Below are 20,718 nucleotides of genomic sequence, written 5' to 3'. Positions count from 1 at the left end.
CACCAAAATACACCAGGATATATCCACAGCATTCTTAGCCACATTGCCACACACACACAAATTCCCCAGGACAAGAGACTTGCAGTTCCCAAGGCCCACATACCCTACCCCTCACCCACAACCTCTATCCTTAGAGACACAGCAATGGATCCATCCTGGCCTAGAGATGAATTTCAGCCCTCTTTGGAGTCAGGGTTCATATGGCCATTCATACAGCCTTGCCCCGTCTGTGGCCGATTATCCTTAAGCTGCACAAGCCGTGAGAACTGCTGGGAGGCAGGTGCTTGGTCGTCTCCTGGTGCAAGCTGTCGTTCTCTGCCTGTGGCTGATCTCCTTGACCTCACGTTGGGTCCATTCCCTGCCTGGGATCCAGCTACACTGAGGAAAGATACAGGGAGGGTGCATCTCCCAGAGCTAAGCCTTTGTGAATTAAACCCTGGTGCTGGGAGCATATCTGGAATGCCCAAGATCCACCCGCCCATCTTTCTATCTCTCTATCCACCCCTCCTGCATGACTGGGCTGGGCTCCAGCTGACTCTCCAGCCAGAGGCAGCATTGGTAACTTCCCCTTGATCAGTGCAGACGCAGGCGTGCACGGCCAGCCCCAGCATGTCAGAGAGCTCCAGCCCCCAGGAATCCCCCAACGCTGAGGGTCAAGGCACCCCAGCTGCCCCCACAGAAGAGCCACCCTGCGCTGAACTGAAAGCCGCCTCTGAGAAATGGTGAGTTGGACAGATGGGCAAAGAAGCAGGCATTGACCGCCATAGTGGCATAGTGCATGTCTGGTTTGATAACTCTGCTAATACTCATACTAATACAGTTGGCCCTTGGTATCCAGAGATTATTTATCCAGGCATTCAAGCATCCATGGCTTTAAAATATTCAAAAAATATTTAAATTCCAAAAGCAAACTTTGTTTTTGCCATGTTGTATAAGAAACACCATTTCACTATGCTGTTGTATTTAATGGGACTTGATCATCCATGGATGTTGGTATCTACTGGGGTTCTGGAACTAAACCCCAGCAGATACCAAGGGCCCTCTGTACTAATACTAATACTAAATGATACTAATATGAGGGGTGGGAGCAACATGCTTTTGAGATTATGACACCTTAACAACATGTTAGATCTAGCTTGTTACATACATAGCCGAGGCCAATGGTGAGCTCTGTTTTCCCCCCAGATCTGTCCACTTTTCTGCAGCAAGCTGTAAGGTTATGTAGGTCAGATGTGACAGGCTGTTGCTTGCTCAATACATGGATATTTCCATGCGGTGTGTCAGAGAGCTGTTTGGGAGCCCAGAGGCAAAAGGTTGTGTGTGTGTAAAGGAAGCGAAGTAGGGTTGCCAGATCTCAAGGCCTGGCCCTACATCTCATTTTCATGGACCACCTCCAGTTAGATGAGGATGGAAATTTTCCAGTTTTGGTGAGCTGAGCTTGTCAAGAGGAAAGGACTAAATGCAAATCTCCAGCTCAGCTAATACAGCAGCATTTTGTTACAGTTTGCAAGGCTTAATTACAGTGGTACCTCGGGATACGAAATACCCAGGTTACGAAATTTTCGGGATACGAAAAAATCCCATAGGGAATTATTGTTTCGGGTTACGAATGTTTTTTCGGGTTACGAAAAAACTTTTGGTGCTTTTTTCGGCTTTTTCGCACGGAATCGCGGCTTTTCCCCATTAGCGCCTATGGCAATTCGGCTTACGAAGGCTTTTCGGGTTACGAAAGCGGCCGCGGAACGAATTAATTTCGTAACCCGAGGCACCACTGTAATTTGTTGCTACAAATTGCAAGGACTCTTGGTGGGGTTGTCTATGGATTTACTTAGTTTCCCCCTTTCCTCCTGTTTGCCAGGGCTCATCCTCTATTCTCCTTTGCATTCACCTTGCTAGAAGCCTGTAGCCTAGATTCAATGTCCATTATCCTATCTCTCTAACAAAGTGAGAAAGAATAGTCCCTTCACTTAACCATCTGGGAAGAGCCCCTTTAGCTAAAATTTCTCTCTTTATTTTCCAAACATGAATGTCTTGTGTGCATATGCGTTTGAATGACAATCTATGAGGAATGGTGTTTGGTACTAAATGCACGTTTAATGATATCGCAAGGGCTATCCGTAAGTCTTGGGCTTGGGCTTGGAAACTTTGGGGTTTGGTATAGTCCTGAACTGGCAACCCTAAAACTAAGCATTTCTTTAATCTAAGCATGGAGTAGCACAACAGACCAAAGACACAGCATAAATGAAGCAAGAAATTGGCCTGCCTAGCAAAACCTCATTGGCCTCGGAGTTTACACCACACTTAGGTGCAGGACTGGCTGAGGAGGATAGTTTGACACCTAACATGAAAGATTCAAATAGGAACCCCACATCACTGTAAAAAAACAACCAATGTATTTTTTAAGCACAGATTAGAGCACAAGTATTTTGTCCCCTTTTATCAAGGAAATTGAAATTGGCCAGATGTGCCATCCCGCCTCCTCGTAGAGAGATTGACACTTTACACAAGTTTGTCTCCTGTCTTGCTCCTGTGCTTTGACACAGAACTTTAGAAAGATCTACCACCTGTCCTGCTTGAAGCAGAGGATGGATTTAACCCAGATTTTTCCTTTCCCTTGTCAGACATGCCAGCTTGGAATGATGAAAGAAAGATAGCATTTTTTTTTTTTTTTGAAAACACAGTACTAACTGGGGGGGAAATACAGAATGAGTAAGGTGATTTGTAATGGCCTACATATCCTGAAGGCACCAGATCCTGACTAGTTTTGGAAACTGGTTAGTACTTGGATGGTAGACCACCAATGAATACCAGATACTATAGGCTAAATTTCAGAGGAACGAACTGGCAAAACCACCTCTGAATATTTTTTGCCAACGATAACCCTGTGGAATTGAACGGGTTACCATAAGTCAACAGATGACTTGAAGGCACTTATATATGTACATATACACAAGGTGGTTCTTTCCTACCGAACAAATTTCAGTATGCCAGCTTTTGGGTTACACAGAATTTTCAGTCGGCCAGAAAGGCTTGTCAGATCATAGGTGCCACGCCAAATACTTGCATAGGACACATGTTCTGCATTTCCTAGATTCAATACACAATTTATATTTTTTAAGTGTACAGCTAACAGGGGTTTATTAACATGTGTGTTTTAAAAATGTAATATATGCATAAAATCAAAAACAGTGAAAGATATGCATCAGTAAGCCTTGTTTGACTGCTGGCATAACTCAAAATGCTGTACAAAATCAGTAACGAAGAGCTGAAAGCCCCTTGGTCTCTCTGGGTGCAGATATACCACTGAGTCCTCAAGCCTCCTCATCCTCAATTAACTCAAGCAGCTAAAGCTCAACTAGGAGGATTAGAATGTAAGGAGGAAATCTTTCTGTTGGATCAGGAGTCGGGGAGATTCCTTGCTCAATGGATAGGATGTCAAACTCCCCAGAGAGACAATCACTTTGTCCTCTTTCTGGTCATAACATTTAGCTTAAATTTTCATATTTTTAACCTCTGTGTATGCAAGAGCTTGGAAAAGTTACTTTTTGGATTACCATTCCCAGAACTCCACAGCCAACACAGCCAGTCACTTTTCCAACACTAACGCCCAGTACAAACGGGCACTTTGTGGCATCCCGGAGGCAATTTTAGGGTTCAGGAGCGCACAGCAACCACATGCTCCTGAACCCTAATAGGTATGGCCTGTGCCATTTTGATGAAGTGCCGTCCATATGGCTCTCACATCCATGACATGTCTTGTGTGACACGTCCAAATGGTGTGGCACACAAGACACATCACAGTGATGCCCCAGGGTGCAAATGGTGCCTTGGAAGCATCGAGGGTAGGAGCCCCATTTTGGAGCTCCTTTTTGGGGTGGATTGTTGATGCAGCCGTGCAGTTGCTGCAGCAATGATCCAGAAGAAAAAGGGGCAGCCTCTGACCACCCCTTTCTTCTAATCTGTACTGGGCCTAAATTTTCAAAATACTTTGGAGACTTGATTTTGTTTTATGCTGTTTCAGTAATTAGGAGGGTCTTTGACAGGACCCTCTCAAGATATTTTACTGTCTGAGGCAAAGGACAAGATCCCACCATCCCATTCTTCATATAAAAGCCAATGACGGACAGCATTCACCATGGCATCTGAGTCATGTGTTGCATGTTTTCCCTCATAGGAGGCAGAGATATGAAAAGGACCAGTGCCTCCCTTCTTCCAAAAGCTATAGGGATCAAAGCTCCTTCTGGAAAGTCACCAAGATGAGTGGATGTTGCTTCACACAGCTGTATAGGGCCAACCAGCGATTCTTCCATACCTGACTGGGATCTGAGCCCAAAAGGAAGGAATTGTTACTCTAGATAGAAAGGCAGATGTGATTGGAGTACCCATAATGATCTGGTAATAGTGTATAAGATAATGGTATATCATTTATTTATTAGTGAGAAATATTTCAAACGTACAGATGAACATTAGACATACAAATAAAACAAATCAAATCAAATTAGCATCAGATTATAAAATGTGGATATTAGTAATTGGTGATCAAAATACTAAGGTTGTTCATCAAAAATTCAAAATTAAAATTAATTAATATAAAATGCTATAATACCACAGTACCAAACCCTACACCTGTAGTATTCTGCAATTGACCATGGGTGCCTGAAATTACAGAGAGCAAAGCCATGGATGTGGGTAGACTGCTGTATCAAAGAGGTTCTTACACATCTCAGTAAGTGAATAATGGAAATTTTAGGCTATATCAACACCAATGCTTTTTAAACTTCTTAAACTGTCTGATGTGATGGACCAACAAGTTCTTTTCCCAAAGTACCAGGGACTAATATTTGTGACTACAAACTACAGCTGTCACTTTCCTTTCTGGAAATTTTCCATAGATAGTCCACCAATGGATCATGGATCAACACTAGCCCATAGACCACCACTTTGAGTAGTACTAATTCATACTATCCTGTCATAACAGTTTCAGGGCACTTTTTCTGTCAAGGTTACAAACTATGGAATCCTGAGGTTTATAGCTTAGTGAGGTATTAATAATTTCCCCCTACAGACTACTACTGACAATTCAAGATCCCATTAAATATAGCAATGACACTGAAACAGGTATGAAACTGATACAAATGTGCAGCACAAATATGTCCTTGCATTTCAAGACTACTTCCAAAGAAAGTTTTTGTAATGTAATTGTCCTGCCTCATTCATGGAATTTTACAGCAGTTCTGACATAGGCATTTTCCATTTGTCATTGTATTCCTATCATTTCTTCCATCTTTTTTCATTCTTCAATAAAATATCTCTTCTAGAACAAAAAGCAGAATAGTTGCACCTCTGAAAATATTCATCTCAAAGGTTGCTAAGATATGAGGACCCTGTCCATAGAATCACAAAACAACAGAATTGGAAGGAATTGCAAGAACCATTTAATCCAATCCTGTTTATTGTTTTTGTTGTCATTGTATGCCTTCAAGTGTGCCATAGGTTCACCACCACAGACCTAGAATAACACAACTAAAGCATTCGCAAGAAATGGCTATCTAACCTCTGCTGGAGGACCTCCAAAGAGGAAGAGTCTAGCCACTTTTCCACAGTCAACCACCTCTTATCATCAAGAAGGTCCACCTAATGTTTAGGCATAATCTCTTTTCTTGTAATTTGAATCCACTGGTTTGTGTTCCAGTCTCTGGAGCAGCAGAAAACAAAGCTTCTCCACCTTGTACATGTCTTTGCTTCAGATATTTAAATACAACTATCATGTCACATCTCAGTCTTGTCTCCTCTAAACTAAACACATTCATTGTTCCTCATAAGACTTGGTTTCCTAACCTATGGTCGCCATTTTCTGGACATGTTCCAGCTTGTCAATATCCTTCTTGAACTGTATTGACCCAAACTAGACACAGTATTCCAGGTGAAGTCTAACAACAGCAGAATAGGTTGGTACTGTTACGCGCCTCAGCCTGGACACTATACTGATATTGATGCAACCTAGAATTGTATTGGCTTTTTTGGTTGTTGCATCACACTGCTGATTCATATTTAGGTTATGGTCTGCTAAGCCCCCTAAATCCTACTCTGATTTCTTTATTTTAAAAAAGCAATGCCAACATGGCTTTGCCATGACTTCCTGAACATGCAGATCTGAATCAGGGTTTTTTAAATAAATAAATAACATCAAAAATTCACTTCTGCTTCTCTGAATGATCACATCATGACTTCTATATCAAATTTCCTTATTTTGCAAGTCCAAAATCTAATCTGCACTTCAGAAATAATGCAGCTTGACACCACTTTAACTGTCATTGCTTCAGCCTATGGAATCCTAGGATTTGTAGTTTGTCATGGGCACCAGAGCTCTCTGACAGAGAAAGCTAAATATGTCACAAAACTAGCGATCCCATAATTCCACATCATTGAACCATGGCAGTTAATGTGGTATCAAAATGCATTATTTCTGCAGTGCAGATTAGACCCAGGTCTTTCCACTCTGAAAGGAAAAATACAAACCTTTGTGCAGATGTTCCTATTAAAATGTCACCTTTATTATTCAGTAACTTTTATAGCTAGGCCTATCTAGAGGCTTCATAGCCAACAACCTTATTCCCTTATCTCTTTCTGCCTCAACAATTACTCTGTAAGCCAAGGCTCCTATTCTTCATAAAAGTGAAACTGAGAAGAAGAAGAAAGATCTCAATAGGGCCAGAACTGAATTGGGAGTTGAATCTGAGTGTAAGTTTTAGGGCCAAACTATATTTGCATATGTGGAGAACTTTTTCAAGAATTTAGAACAGCAATTGGTTATATTATATTATCACATGATACTAAAAAAAATGGGGTTTTGAAATGTATAGCAATAGCAATAGCACTTACATTTCTATATTGCTTTATACTGCTAAGGGCTCTTGAAGCCATTTACAATGTGTTAGCCAATTGCCCCCAACAAACTGGTTACTAATTTTACTGACCTGTGAAAGGATGGAAGGCAGAATCAACCTGGAGCCCTGCAGGATCAAACTCACAACATTTTGGCTGCAGTACCAGCATTTAACTACTGTGCCACCAGGGCTCCTATCTAAGCTTATAATATAATTTTGTAAGTATACAAAGAGTTTTGTTACTATTATTCCATAGCTCTGCTATTTGGGATACAGAACTAGATTTGGCCTAGAGAAATCTGGGATTGTAGGTTAAAATACCCAAAGGGATGTTGTCATGTAGATGATGGACTGTGCTTGTTGACTGCTGCTACTACTGCATAGACTAAAACCAATGGATTCAAATTACAAAAAAAGAGATTCTGCCTAAACATTAGGGAGACCTTCTTTACTGCAAGAACTGCTCAACAGTAGAACAGACTGCCTCAGAGGGTGGCGGACTCTTTTTCTTTCTTTAAACAAGGGTTGGATAACCATCTTTCAGGAATGCTTTAGTTGTGTATTCCTGCATGATATGCAGTTGGATGAGATGGTCCTTGTGGTTCCTTCCAATTCTATATTCCTAGGTTGGGTGGCTTTGAGGGGCAGAAAGAGGAGGCCTAGGGGCCACACTTTCCCTGTCGGTCTCTTACAGCCCTGTTTAAAATATCTTCTGCATAAGATAGCATTTGCATCACTATTGCATTCAGTTGTGCTCTTTTTAAAAATAAAAAATATTCTCTCACGCTTTTAGCATTCGGTGCTCTGACAGGAAAAGTGGAATATGACTCCTGTAGATAGATCAATGATCTCCATGTTCCAATGCAGCACCCACCCACCCCCCCAGGGAAGTGATCCCCAACAGCTCTGATCTCCCTTTCAGTGTTAATGCCGGGTGACAAGAACACTCTGTGACTTGCCATCTGTTAGGCTAGGGAGGCAGCAGGGGGGCATAGCTGTCACTAATGAGGCTGCAGGATTTTATCAGCAGGGGACAATTAATTACATAACTGGGGTAGGGACAGGACTTTGCAGGAGGGAGGTCTTTATTGGTAGCTGCTCATCTTTACCCTCACCCTCACCCTAGGGCATGGAGGAAAAGGAAGGACACAGAGCCCTTCCAAAGGTCAACAAAAGGTTAGAAGGCACAACACAAGCTTCAGGTCATGGCTTGCCTCTTCTTTGCTCTACTAAGAGTCCTGGGAAAGAGTCAGTGACATAAGGAGGGCGTAGGGTCCCTTCATCAGAAGCTGCCCAGAAAAGGTTGGGAAAGCATCTGTCAGACAGATTTAGCCTGTGAAGAGCAGGCCAAGAGTGCAGTGAAGAGAAGGAACTGTGAGCTGGGGTCATATTGGCGGGTTACAGACCGCCCGTTTGGGCGGCCTGTAACCAGCCATTTCCCCGCTGTATCGGGGCCTCAGCTGCCACAACGGCAGCCTCTGAGGCCCCGATCTACCGCTTTCCAGGCCATGGGGAAGCGGCAAAAGGCCGCTTCCCCGCGGCCTGGAAAGGGGTGTCCTTGGGGTTTCATGCCCCAAGGACACCCAATGGTGGCAGGGAGGAGGAGAAAGGGGCCACTCGGCCCCTTTCTCCCTTGCGTCACTGGCGCAGCCATCTAAAGGCTGCGCCAGCAACGCAAACCACAGAAGGAGCTCCATTTCGAAGCTCCTTCTTGCGCCGCAGAAAGGGCGCTCTAGGCGCCCTCGCGCAGCACAACAACATCACAACCACACCGCCTCATTTGGAGGTGGCGCAGTGGTGACGTAGTCATGGCAGCGCCCATCTGTATAGGGCGCCGCCATTTTGTATGGACTGGGTCCATACCAGGGTTAGGGGCGTCAAGAAGTGACGCCCCTTTCTAACCCTAGTACGCGCTCATCGCGTACTAGGGTGCCCGTTTGTAACGGGTCATTGTGATGTCAAAAGGAGCCAACTTCTTCAGAAGGCAAATTTTTAAGCTGGTCATTGCACTGGAAGGAGAGGTAGTTCTCTGTTATGCAAAAGAGCTTCCTGCAATGTCTGGTGTCTGTCTTTGTGCAAGAGAGCCCGTGATGTAGGGGTCACAGTTAGAACTATCAAAACTGGAACTATCAACAGAACACGTTCATTTTATGGACACCATAGTATAACTACAAGGCAGACATCTAAGCACCACACTGTATCTCAAATTCACTTACTGCTACATGTACTGCTACATGTACTTGCCTGCCTCCAGTTTCCACCCTGAACACACTATGAGATCCACAGTATACAGCCAAGCCCTATGATATAATTGCATCTGCTCAGACCCACAAGACAGGGATGTCAAACTCATGGAAATAAAACAAGCATTCCTCAAACTACAGTACCCACCTTATGAATTTTTTTAAAAAAAAACAAATAACCAAGGCAAGACTTGTACCCAGGACTAATCTATTACGGAACAAGCTGAAGACAGAAAATGACAGAACCGCACTAGTGGTCACATAGAGCTCCCACTGAGGCCATTCAGATGTATCATCAATGAACTGCAACCCATTCAGGACAATAATCTTGCCCTCTCAAAGACTCTCAGTGGCAGGCCTTTACTTGCCTATAGACAGCTCACAAACCTCAAATAGTTACTAACCTACAGGAAGGTGCATAATGCAGATATGGACACTGGTACAAAACCTTGCCACAAACCCAGATGCCAACTCTGTCCACATATCTATCCAGGAAATATAATCACAGGACCTAATGACATCACCCAGAATATTAGAAGGACTTTTATGTGCTTATCCTCCAATGTGATTTAAACCATACTATGACAGCAATGCCCATCACTGCTCTACACTGGGCAAACAAGCCAGTCCCTGAGCCAGAGGATAAATGGACATAAACCAGACAATAAGAATGGGGATACACAAAAACTGGTTACGGAACATGTCAGTCTTCCTGGATGTTCCATCTCAGACCTCAGAACATCAGTCCTGGAACAAAAAAAAAACCCCTACAAATAAAGATTTGAAAGAGAAACAGCAGAATTGGAATGTACAGTGCCGTTCCCCACCCCCCCCCCCCACGTAAGACAAATAGCACGTATGCTCAAGCCCCATTAGATAGAATGGGGATCGTGCATGATGTGTGCCGCAGTGTGCGTGCCATTCATTCTCCTGGCACACGGCTTTCACAGATTCCAGTCCATCAACAGTGGGTTGAACAGAGCCAACAGTTTCCAGCACACTATACACATTTCAACACTAACCCCCCATTCTCACGAGGGTGACCTTGACTAGTTCATTACATCTCACCTCTGGTTCCCTCACTACATTCCAATAGTCATTCCTATGGTTATCTACTCTCCTTGGCTTTAAGCAACACTCTTCCTCCTGCCTTTATCCTCCAATGATCATCATTAAAATTGAACTTGCCATCTCATCTCCATATCTACAAGGTTTTGAAGTTCAATTGACATTCTCACACACAAATGGCTTATATCTGTTTCTGGATTCTCCACTTCACCTCATGCATCTGAGGAAGTAGGCTCAAGCCTACAAAAGCTTGTGCTACCAGCTTCTTTGAGTTAGTCTCAAAGGTGCTACAAAATCACTTGGCAGGATGAAACAGACACACACACACGCTACTCTCATTTGAACCCTGATGGAAAGGAGGATTGTTATACCCATAACCTATGTACTTAAAGTAGAAACAGAAATCTTGTGGCTCTCTGGATATTGTTCACTGCAGCTCCCAACATTGCTCACTACTGGCTATGCTGGCTAAGGCTGCTGGGAGGTGCAGTCCAATAACAGCTGGAGGATCTGCATGATTCCCACCCCAAAGCTAGGAATAAACTACCTGAACACAATGCAGCTTACAGCACAGTAGGATTGTGCTCGATTGCACTACTTAAAAAAACAGTTGCAAGACCTTTAACGGCAGAATCTGTCATATTTTTATTCAGAATAAAGCATACCTAGAATTTATGTCCAGATGTATGGAATTTTAAAAGTAAATGAAAGAGAGAGAGAGAAAGTAAAACTGCTAGATTCTTGCATGCATAGCCCTGCCATGGATGGCAGCTTGTCATATGGCCTTAAATGAATGTGATAGGAAGGGACAGGCAGAGGCAGCAAGCTAAATCCTCTCCCTGCATGGCAAAGGCCCCCAATGGCTGGCACCCATACAGCCACGTGGGTCCCAACTAATCCACTGCCAGCAGCACATTGCTGACCCACATTGGGCTCTTCCTGCTGTGTTTCCTTGACAACAGGCTCTGTGCAGAATTGCGTGGCTGGGGAGACAGAATTCATGTGCTAACACACTGTTCAACAGGTTCTGCTTCTCCTGCTCATATCTTTAATGGTTGTTTCTTGTCACTCAGATGAATTATTGCATTGCTCAAGCTCCCCCAGAATACACCCAGAGTTCCCCAACACCTCCATTGAAAAAAGAGGCATGGATTTTTTTCATGACTCCAAATTGTTCAATGAAATGCCTTCCTTCACTCCCCACAATCCCTTAGAAAACAGTCTAAAAATCAAAAGTGAAACTAGATGTGACATGTGTCCTACTGGAAGGCATGGAGCAAAATGGACTCCCTGACAACAGTTGCCCACCCCACATTATTACAAGAACCATCACTGGTTGGCTTTTCTGCCTGATATTATTGCTACTATTCAGTGCACAAAACCTCTGTGCATTAAAAACCAAAAAAAGGTGGCAACCTTCATTTGCAAGATTCTGCTTGCTTGACAGCTCTGCTCTCCTCCTGGCACCTTTGGTCAGACGCATTGCCCTAAAGAACCTTCTGTGGTATGTAATTAGATAGATTTTTGTTTCAAGTTCAGGAAATGTTTGCAGCCTCTCCTGCTTGTTTATTCTTTCTCATTTCTAAGTGTTGCCATCTTGACCGCACTCTGATGTTTCTTGACTGCACATGTCCTGATTATCATCTGTGAAATATTGGCAGGTATGCATTTCTTTGCATTTCAGTCCTTTCGTGGTGGATGCAGAGTTGCAGAAGAGAGCTTCCATTGGCAGACCAAATTGAAATTCCCATCCGGTCTTTCTCTTTCTCCCCTAATTATTGGAGGTGGAGTGGTATTTCCCCACCCATAGAATGCCCACTGATCATCCCTGATCAAACAGCCATACAAGTGCTATTGAACTTTCACACAGGAAATCATAGTGCAAGGGAGACCAGAAAGCGGGTTATTAATGGGTTTTTGGTGATATTAAGGAGGAGCATTTTTTTTTAAAAAAAAAAAGGAGAACAGGAGAAGAATTGAACAAAGGTAGCCTCCTTTCAGGGGAACTGTTATCCTATTGTAATTCTGCTTTACTTGCATATGTTATGAGGCTCTTAGACTCTGGTATAAAAATCTTAAGTAGAATTATAAAGTTAGTAGGATTTCAGGGCCAAAACCTGAGACTTAGGGCAAGACACTGGTGATGTCGCAGGAGGCAGCTCCTCTTAATGTCACTAGCAGGTGATGTCATTAAGCACAATATATTAAGCATCCATCACAGTTGCAGAGAATGCTATTCGAATTTTTAAAATCTATCTACCAAAGGAAAACAGACATTCAGTTGGACCTCCATTTTTGCAGGGGATCCGTTCTGGACCCCTCCCCACACGAAAACAGAAGCTCATGCTTATTCAAGCCCCATAGGCTTGAATGGAGTGTGCGCCTGTGTGCATGCCATTGCAAACAGTGGAGGTCACCCCTCCACATATATTCAAGGGCGCAGATCTCAGATCCACATGGTAGGAGGGGCAACTGTACTTTCAAGGCAGTGCTCTTACCTTTGGAAGCCTCTCCCTCACTCTGAGAACTTGTCAACAGGGTCTAAGGTTAAGCCTATGACTCAAGACAAGGACTGGAGATCTGGGAACCCTATGCTTACAGGTCTTATGCCTACCCATGCCCCTTCAAAAGATGGTAATGTGCAACATTTCATTTAGATTAAGACATGGGAAGCCAGCCCTGCTATGCTGGGAAGATCCACCTCCTGTGTGGGTCCCTGGATCTCTGCCCCAGTGAATTTGTGCAATTTTCATTATCTCCATTCTATTCAAAATCTGATACCAGATTCTGGATCCAAGCAGATGTTGCTACTTCTGGCAAAGAACAATGTTCTTTTTTCTTCTTTTTATACTGTGCCTTACCATTACACATACAGAAACAAAGCTAGACCTTACTTCAATACTTGCAATGGGGGAGGGTCCTCAACTATACCTGAGAACAGTAGGTTGGTTTAGGGGAACAGGTCAGACTATGTAGGACAACCCATTCTTTCCTCTGAGGGAGAAGAATGAGCAGGAAGTTGAAGAGAAATAGTTAAGTGACTACTATCACTGCTGACTCCATCTGTAGCGTCTGTTGATTGAGATGGTTGCCTCACTTTGACTAATGGTAGGGCCGGCCTTGATCCAGCACATCTTGTATTTCATTTTCAACACTAACCCAGGGAAGCAGCAACTGGGGAAGCAGAAGGATGCACTAGAACAATAAAGTGGACAGGCAAAGAGCAGAGTAGGAGCTGACTCATTGCGAGCTTCATTAGCCACAAACAGAGTGGGCAGCCACATGGCAGTAATGGGGACAGGATGGCCCCACACCAGTAACTCCTTCCCTGCCACAGTGTACCACTCCAATAGCAATTTTTTAAAAAAATACTCCTCTGCTCAAAGATAGAACCAAGCTAAATTGTACATCACCTCAGGGTGCATTATTAATCCATCTAGTCTGGAATCCTGTTGGTCCACTGTGGCAATAGTTGCACTTTATCTAGGATCATGTTGTGGTGGTGAGAAAGGGTATATGAAAATGCCTCCAAGCTGGCAATTTCTCTAAGGCTTGACTTGTTTTATGGCTGCTCTGCCCCTGCTGTCATTGCCTACATGGGCATAGTGCTGCCCATTCACAGCTACCCTTTTTTACCCAATGCACACATACTTCTTTCAACTCTGGTTTTGAGTTTTCAGTCCCTCCTCTTCTAATCTTCACTTCGCTCTGTTTCCCAGCCTGCCCACTCTATATATTTTTCTGTCTAGATTCTATATATAAATTAGAATGTTTATGAACATTCCATAGTCTTGGAGCCACTCAGCCAGTTTTTATGGAAGCTCAAAGATAGGCTGGATGAAAGGATGGGCAGATCTGTAAAGAAACCATCTTGCAGGGACTACATTGGCAATGTCTAGATTCAAAAGAAGATTCTGAACCCGCCCTAAACTCACAAAAGAATTAGCAACCTAAATTCTCCAATATCCAATGGCCTCCAAATCAAGCAGGGTCAAAGGAAAAACCTAGAGTGCCTTGGAGCATGGCAGAGTCTCCTTCTTTGGAAGTTCTTAAGCAAAGGCTAGATAGCCATCTGTCCGAAGTGCTTTGAATGCATATTTCTACATGGCAATGGGATGGCCCTTGAGGTATTTTCCAACTCTATGATTCACCCAAAATGTGTGGAGTGTGGCACAGACAGATAGGAAAGGAGCTAAGAGTGATAATGAGCAGAGCCAGCAAGAGGCAGAAACAGCAGCATAGGTGACCCACATGAAAACATGGGACTCTTTTGCTTTGCCCTCCCTAAGGCGAGAACTACTCTCCATTCAATGACCATCTTGGTTTTGATTCAGGAGGCTGAGCTTGATGGTCTCAACTCAGTGTTCAGATCACTAAGGTGGAGACAGATGAGGTCCATTCCTTACCTTTTGTGATGGTCTCTGTTAGATAGCATTGGTAGAAGGCAACAGGGACTAAAATGGGAGCAACTGAAATCTTTAAATTTCTCAGGAGTTGAAAACAATGGTCAGTCTGGAAGAGTGCCCTAGTTCTACCCAGCTCACAAGTCATATTATGTGCGTGGTGCTTTATCAGGGTCACTAGTTCAGAAAAGGCCTTAAGAAAGAATAACTTTGGATGGAGCCAGCCTCCAAAGGAGGCTACGTGAGCTAAAGGAGATTAAGCCTGATGTACTTACCAAAGAGCACGAGACGCAGGGACACTAGAACTATAGTTGAATACTACAACCGCTCTAGCAGAGAGGAGGGGAAGAAAGTGAAACTACCTTTGCTAATCCTTTTAAGTTCCAAAAGGGTAGAGAACATCTACTTCTGAGGCTAGCCTTCCCTAACCTGGCGCCCTCAGGCTGTACTGGATTACAATGTCCATCATCCCTAACCATTGCCATACTGACTGAGGATGATTCCTTCCTAGAGGTCAACAGCTTGGGGAAGACTGTTCTAAGATTTCCAAGTGGTGAAGAAGAGACCAGCTTAGGCTCCTGTTTCTGTACCTTTAATAGATGTTCTGAAATGCAGAAAACAGCAGCTGTTTTTCTTTTTTCAAGGTGTGACGATAATACGATCTTGGACCTTGATCTTCATTTCTACAGATCAAACATCTGTTGATGAAATGAGTTGCTTTGTGTTCTTTGGCCTCTAGCTGAACTCTTCGTGTCCTGAAGACATTCCCTCCAATGGTCCCAATTTAGCAGAGGCAGTCCTGATTAATTCTATTGACCCACTTTTTCAGCTGCTTTTAAAATGTCCCAGTTTCTCTCTCCTCCTCCCACTTTTGTCTCCTTCTTACTCAAGCTACTGCAAACTGAATTCAAACTGCTAAAATAGTATACACAGAATTAATTCAGCTGGGGGAGAGGAAAGGAAGAGGCAGAATCTTGCCCTTCCCAGTAGGCTCAAACAAAAGCAAACTGCTGCAGCCTCTCTTATCTTGTGCATTCTTCCCCACTAATAACTCTTGCCATCTTGACCACACTCCTGTAGTAAACCTCTGAACTGGTGCAAAAATACCTTATTATGATGTGCGTCGGTTCCTATACAACAAGCACACGTACAACGATTTCAGGGTCCACTTTGTTCCTTGGGACACTTGCACCTCCGAATCTTCCATACCTATCAACAGCCCTCCTCAAATGTTAGAAGTCTCCAAGTGGCCCCAAACAGCCAACAACACCTTCTCAAGGCAGTTCACCCCATTTGTGTGTTGGGTGGGCAAGCTAATTTAGGCTTTTTGTTTCAATCCCAGAAGTGGCACAATTTCACAGCTTGTGAAAAAGCACCCATAGGCCTAAAACAGACCAATGCACATCAAAACCTAAGGCAAAATGCCTTCCTGCACCCACCAGAGAGCACTACTTGGTCACCTGTGGCAAAAATGTAGGGTTGTGCAGGTAAAGTTGGCAAGGGCAGGATCCTGTGGACTACAGGCTGATGACCCATAGGCATTTTGCCTTCCCTTGCTATAAAAAGCCCTTGCTATAAAATGTCCACAGCATCCCTCAATGGAGGCCTGTATAGAAATACATTTTTGTCCAGCATACAAATGGATAGCAGAAGAACCCCATTAAAAAGTTAAAGAGGGGGAGATCTGCCATACTCCCAACCCTTTTCAGTACAGATTTAATTATTTTCCAGGAACAGCATTCTTTCTGGTTTTTCACACTACGCAATTATTGTTATAATGAACAATGTGCAGCAGAGTTTGTTCTAGTTCCTTTTAACCTCTGGCATGGCGGCTAATTTAGCCCATACAGTTTCTGCATCTAGCTTTCAGAGCTCCCTGACAGACAAGGCTAAATGTCTCCTAAAACTACAATTCCCAGGATTCTACAGCATTGAGCCATGGCAGTGAAAGTGGTGTCAACCTAGATTATGTCTGCAGTGAAGATGCAGCCTAAGTCTCTACCAAGCACAGGAATGGGAATCACGCAGCCATCCAGATGTTGGTGGACTGCAAGCCCCAGGAGCCTTACCAACATAGCCATAATAAGGAATGCTGGGAATTGCACTCTAATTACATCTAGAGGCTACATGATTCCCACCCTTGCTCTAGCATAATTGTTCAACTATAGTTATATTTCCAAAGCAGCCCTTCCACCACCACTTTCACTGCTCCTCTTATCTCTGGCCCACAGGCCTAACCACCAACACCTCAGTCTCAGTGTTGGTTGTCTCTTGCACACGAGCAGCGCATTGCCTTTACAATTAGGTTCATTCAAAACTATCACCTTTAAAATCTAGGAATGTTTCCTATACCTTTGGTAAAAACTACAGAGCAAGGAAAAAAAGTGATGCTTATCCTAGGACTGCTTCTGCATGATAAAGATCTGAATGCTTCGTACTTTAAAGCAATCATGCAGAAGACAACTCTAGCAAGGTCAGCCAGCATACAGTGCCACTGATACTATCTGTAGTCCTCTGCTACCACCTTCTGGTCAATCTATTAAACGACAGCAAAAGGTACAAAGTGTGTTGAGTAAGTCTTTCCTTGTCTCAGTAAAGGGGGTGTAACTCCCCACTGGAAGTACCTACATTGATACCTGATGGCAAGAAAGAGGTCATGACCTCCTTGTAGTTTAAAAAAGTCACTGCTGGTCTGTAACCAAAGTTTCTGTTCCAGAGGGCCATTGATCTGCATCAATGCTGACTTCCAAAATTTTTATCATGGCAAAACAAGGCACTTGCGCTTCTTAAATTTATATGCAGTACTATATATTATGTCGTAATTAGAAAATTACAGAAGAAAGTTATCTTGACCTCATTCCACCTCTAAGTATTTTTTCTTATATACATACACACACACACACACACACACACACTATTTCTTGTTTTGAATGTTGTTGCCTTTCATTAATGGTTTTAATTGTTAGCTGCCATGAGTGATGCATAATAGGACCCCAGACAGAGAAAACGAAATGGTGAGAAAGCTAAAGTGTGTGTGTATCATACACACATACCACTGTGTTGATATATAGTTCCACTGAGCCAATTACCTGCAGAACAGGGAGGATTCTAAAAATGTTGGCTTAGGTGGATGCTTCAAGGCACTTATGTTGTCAAGAAAAAGTGGATGCACTCAACATTTGCAGCTTTGATTTTTGCAGATTTGACTGTTCACAGATTTTATTAATATGTTCTCTCTAGAAATATTTAGGCCCTCCACCACTACTCTATGGTCAACTTTAAACCAAAAGGACCTAGAAATTCCTAGAGAGAACACTCCACTGGCATCTGTAGCTCCCCAGTGCAATTCTATGGTCAATGGCTGGCAGATGTTGACTACAGAGTCACACTGGAGAACCTAGAGATTCCTAGAGAGGTGTTCTCTCAGGTGAAAACATGGTGTTTTTGTTATTTGTGGTTTTTCCACATTCACAGGGATCCTGTGCCCCTAACCCCAACGACTGTGGAGGGATGAGTGTATATTCAAAATTAGCTCCTCAACAAACCCTGGAGGACCACACTCTCACCTTCAAATATATATATATATAAGTTTTTTGCCCCCAGATGCCATCTGGAGCACATGGGGGCATCTTTGCCATGTTTCTAGGCAAATCCAGAGTGGTTCACTGAATCTGCCAGAAAAGCACCAAAGACAGAACCATCCTTTCCAAACAGAATTAAGTCCTCAACAATAAAAAAAAGAAAAGAATGTGCTATTGGGGAACAGACAACCACCCTTCTAAAACTAGCAGGCTTTTGGCAATTTAGATCATAGAATCATAGAGTTGGAAGAGACCACAAGGGCCATCCAGTCCAATCCCCTGCCATGTGTTTAACATTTAAGGTGAAAGGCAGGGTTGTTGTTTTCTAAATCTCTCCATTGTTCTCCATTTACCTCTGCAGTGTTAAAGACAAAGGGGAAGAAGCATGCAAGGACTTGCTAGAGGCATACCATTCTTGTCTGCGTGCACTGGGCACGGCCCACCCAGATCTAGAAGGTAACCCCTCGGTAAGTAACTGCGATCCTATACTAGCTGTCAGGATGAGATACAGAGATGGATGCTGAACCTAGAAGGGACTTGGATAATAGCAGTCCTTGGAACTCAATTATCATGAAGACTTACGGGCAAATTAGAAAAGAGGAGGATGTAATAACTGGGTCTTCCCAGAAGTTACACAGGGCTACATAGCTTTCATCTACCCAGGGGATCAAAAACTGAAATTAGCGGTAGTGGCAACACAGCCTTAGCCCTCCACTGTTGTCTCATTCAGAGGATCCTTGCAGGATATCTTATTGTTGACAAAGGAAAATGGGTCATAGATGTGAAGGAAAGTGGATCAGAATATTCTCTTACCCCACTAGGGCTGCCAGTGAAAGCTGGAGAGGGTTCCTGTACTTTTAATGGCTGTGTAGATGAGGGAATTTCAGCAGGTCTTGTTTGTCAAGGTAATACCTGCTGAACTTTCCATTTCTACATAGCCATTAAAGGTATAGGAGCCCTGTCCAGGTTTCACTGACAACCCTAACCCCCATCCTTGTCCTTATGTCTTCACAAAGAATCCCCTGAAAATTGTGTGTCTCCATGTGTGGCTGGACTTGTGTTTTTAAACAAATAAAGCTTTTGTTTGCAAGTAGGACAGGGAGAAGCTTCAGCAGCTAGATTTCTGCCAGTTCAAAATATCTTAAAAGGCATGGGAACTGTTCTAGGGAAGAAAATCCACATTAACAAATCAGTATATACAAAGAATACAGGTTGCGTTTCCCTTATTGGGAATTCCAAAAAACAAAACTTTTTAAATGGGTGGCTGAAATAGTGACACCTTTGTTTTCTGAGAGTTCAATATACAGAAACTTTGTTTCATGCATGATATTCTATGAAATTATCTTCAGGCTATGTGTATAAGATGTAAATGAAACAAAAATGGATTTTGTGTTTAGATTTGGGTCCCTTCTCCAACATATCTTGTGTGTGTATGTGTGTGTGCGCGCGCACACACACACACACACACATACACAGGCATTTCAAAATAAAATAAAATCTAAAATACCTCTGGTCCCAAGAATTTTGGATAAGATACAATTTGCAGTACAAAACATCTAGTAGGAGTCAAACAGGATTATAGGAAATGTTGATCTTCCCCAGTTCCACTTAGTTCACAGGTAGCAGATATGACAGTTACCCAGTCACTGATAAAGTATCATGAAAGGAATGGAACATATGTTTGTGTTATGGTGGCAGGAGGAGAAGAGGCACTGCAAGCAAGCTCACTGAGAAAGGGGAAAAAACAGCTACATCAACATGTGGTTTCTTTTTCTTACAACGACCAAGTCACTGAGTATCTTATCTGGGCAAGTCTCTGGATTTCTCACAGCATTCCACGGCACTCCAGGAGCAAAGGTCCGGGGCAGGTCCTGCCAAGGCTAAAGGCAACAGTCCCTGAAGGCATGGGAGCAAGGTTTCCCAAATGCAATAAATACCTTGCGTTTTATTCAGGCTGGACCTGCATTAGTTACTGAGTTGCTGTTCACTACTCCATCACCAGGGTCCTCCCAACACTCCGTACATATACACCCAGGACATTTCTCGACCCAACTTTTATTGTATCCATTTCTATGTATTCATTTATATAGCCAATATTTAAAAGAAAAGTTTGCAAAAGTGCTTTATGATCTCCTGCTGCTTAAATAAACTGCCCACTGGGCCAGCCCCGTAACAAGTCAGTCGCCATTTCCCTATACCTGCAGGTCACAAATCCTGGGCACTTTACTTCCAAAAGGTACTGTGTATCCATATCTCAGAAGAGATTTCTCAGATGAAATTCTTGGGCAAAAGGCACCAGAACAGTACCAAAACACACATATGCACAAAATACAACAGTCTCTACTGATCGGCTGCAGAGATAAAACAGGCCAGGATATCTGGCATGAGTCACATCCACAGCTATGGGGGGTGGAGAGATGGAGGAAGTCAGCAGAATAACTGAACCAGCCCAAAAAGGTAGTTCTCCTTTTCAGTTTGTCCCCAAAGTTGGCAGATCATCTGCTTTCCAGAATGAATATAGGCTGTAGTTCTCTTT

At 43.2% G+C, this 20,718-nt stretch overlaps 1 protein-coding gene across 1 annotated transcript; it reads left to right on the top strand.

Annotated features, from left to right (window-relative positions):
* The first annotated feature begins 523 nt into the window (after positions 1-523).
* Positions 524-20,130, top strand: LOC121933258 (cytochrome c oxidase copper chaperone-like). Its single transcript, XM_042472729.1, has 3 exons — positions 524-722; positions 18,544-18,649; positions 19,963-20,130. Exons 1-3 carry the CDS (start codon positions 610-612, stop codon positions 19,975-19,977), a joined length of 234 nt encoding a protein of 77 aa, XP_042328663.1. The 5' UTR covers positions 524-609; the 3' UTR covers positions 19,978-20,130.
* Positions 20,131-20,718: the final 588 nt, after the last annotated feature.

The sequence above is a fragment of the Sceloporus undulatus genome, chromosome 6, assembly GCF_019175285.1.
Source record: "Sceloporus undulatus isolate JIND9_A2432 ecotype Alabama chromosome 6, SceUnd_v1.1, whole genome shotgun sequence".
NCBI lineage: Eukaryota > Metazoa > Chordata > Lepidosauria > Squamata > Phrynosomatidae > Sceloporus > Sceloporus undulatus.
This window is presented reverse-complemented; position numbering and strand designations above follow the sequence as displayed.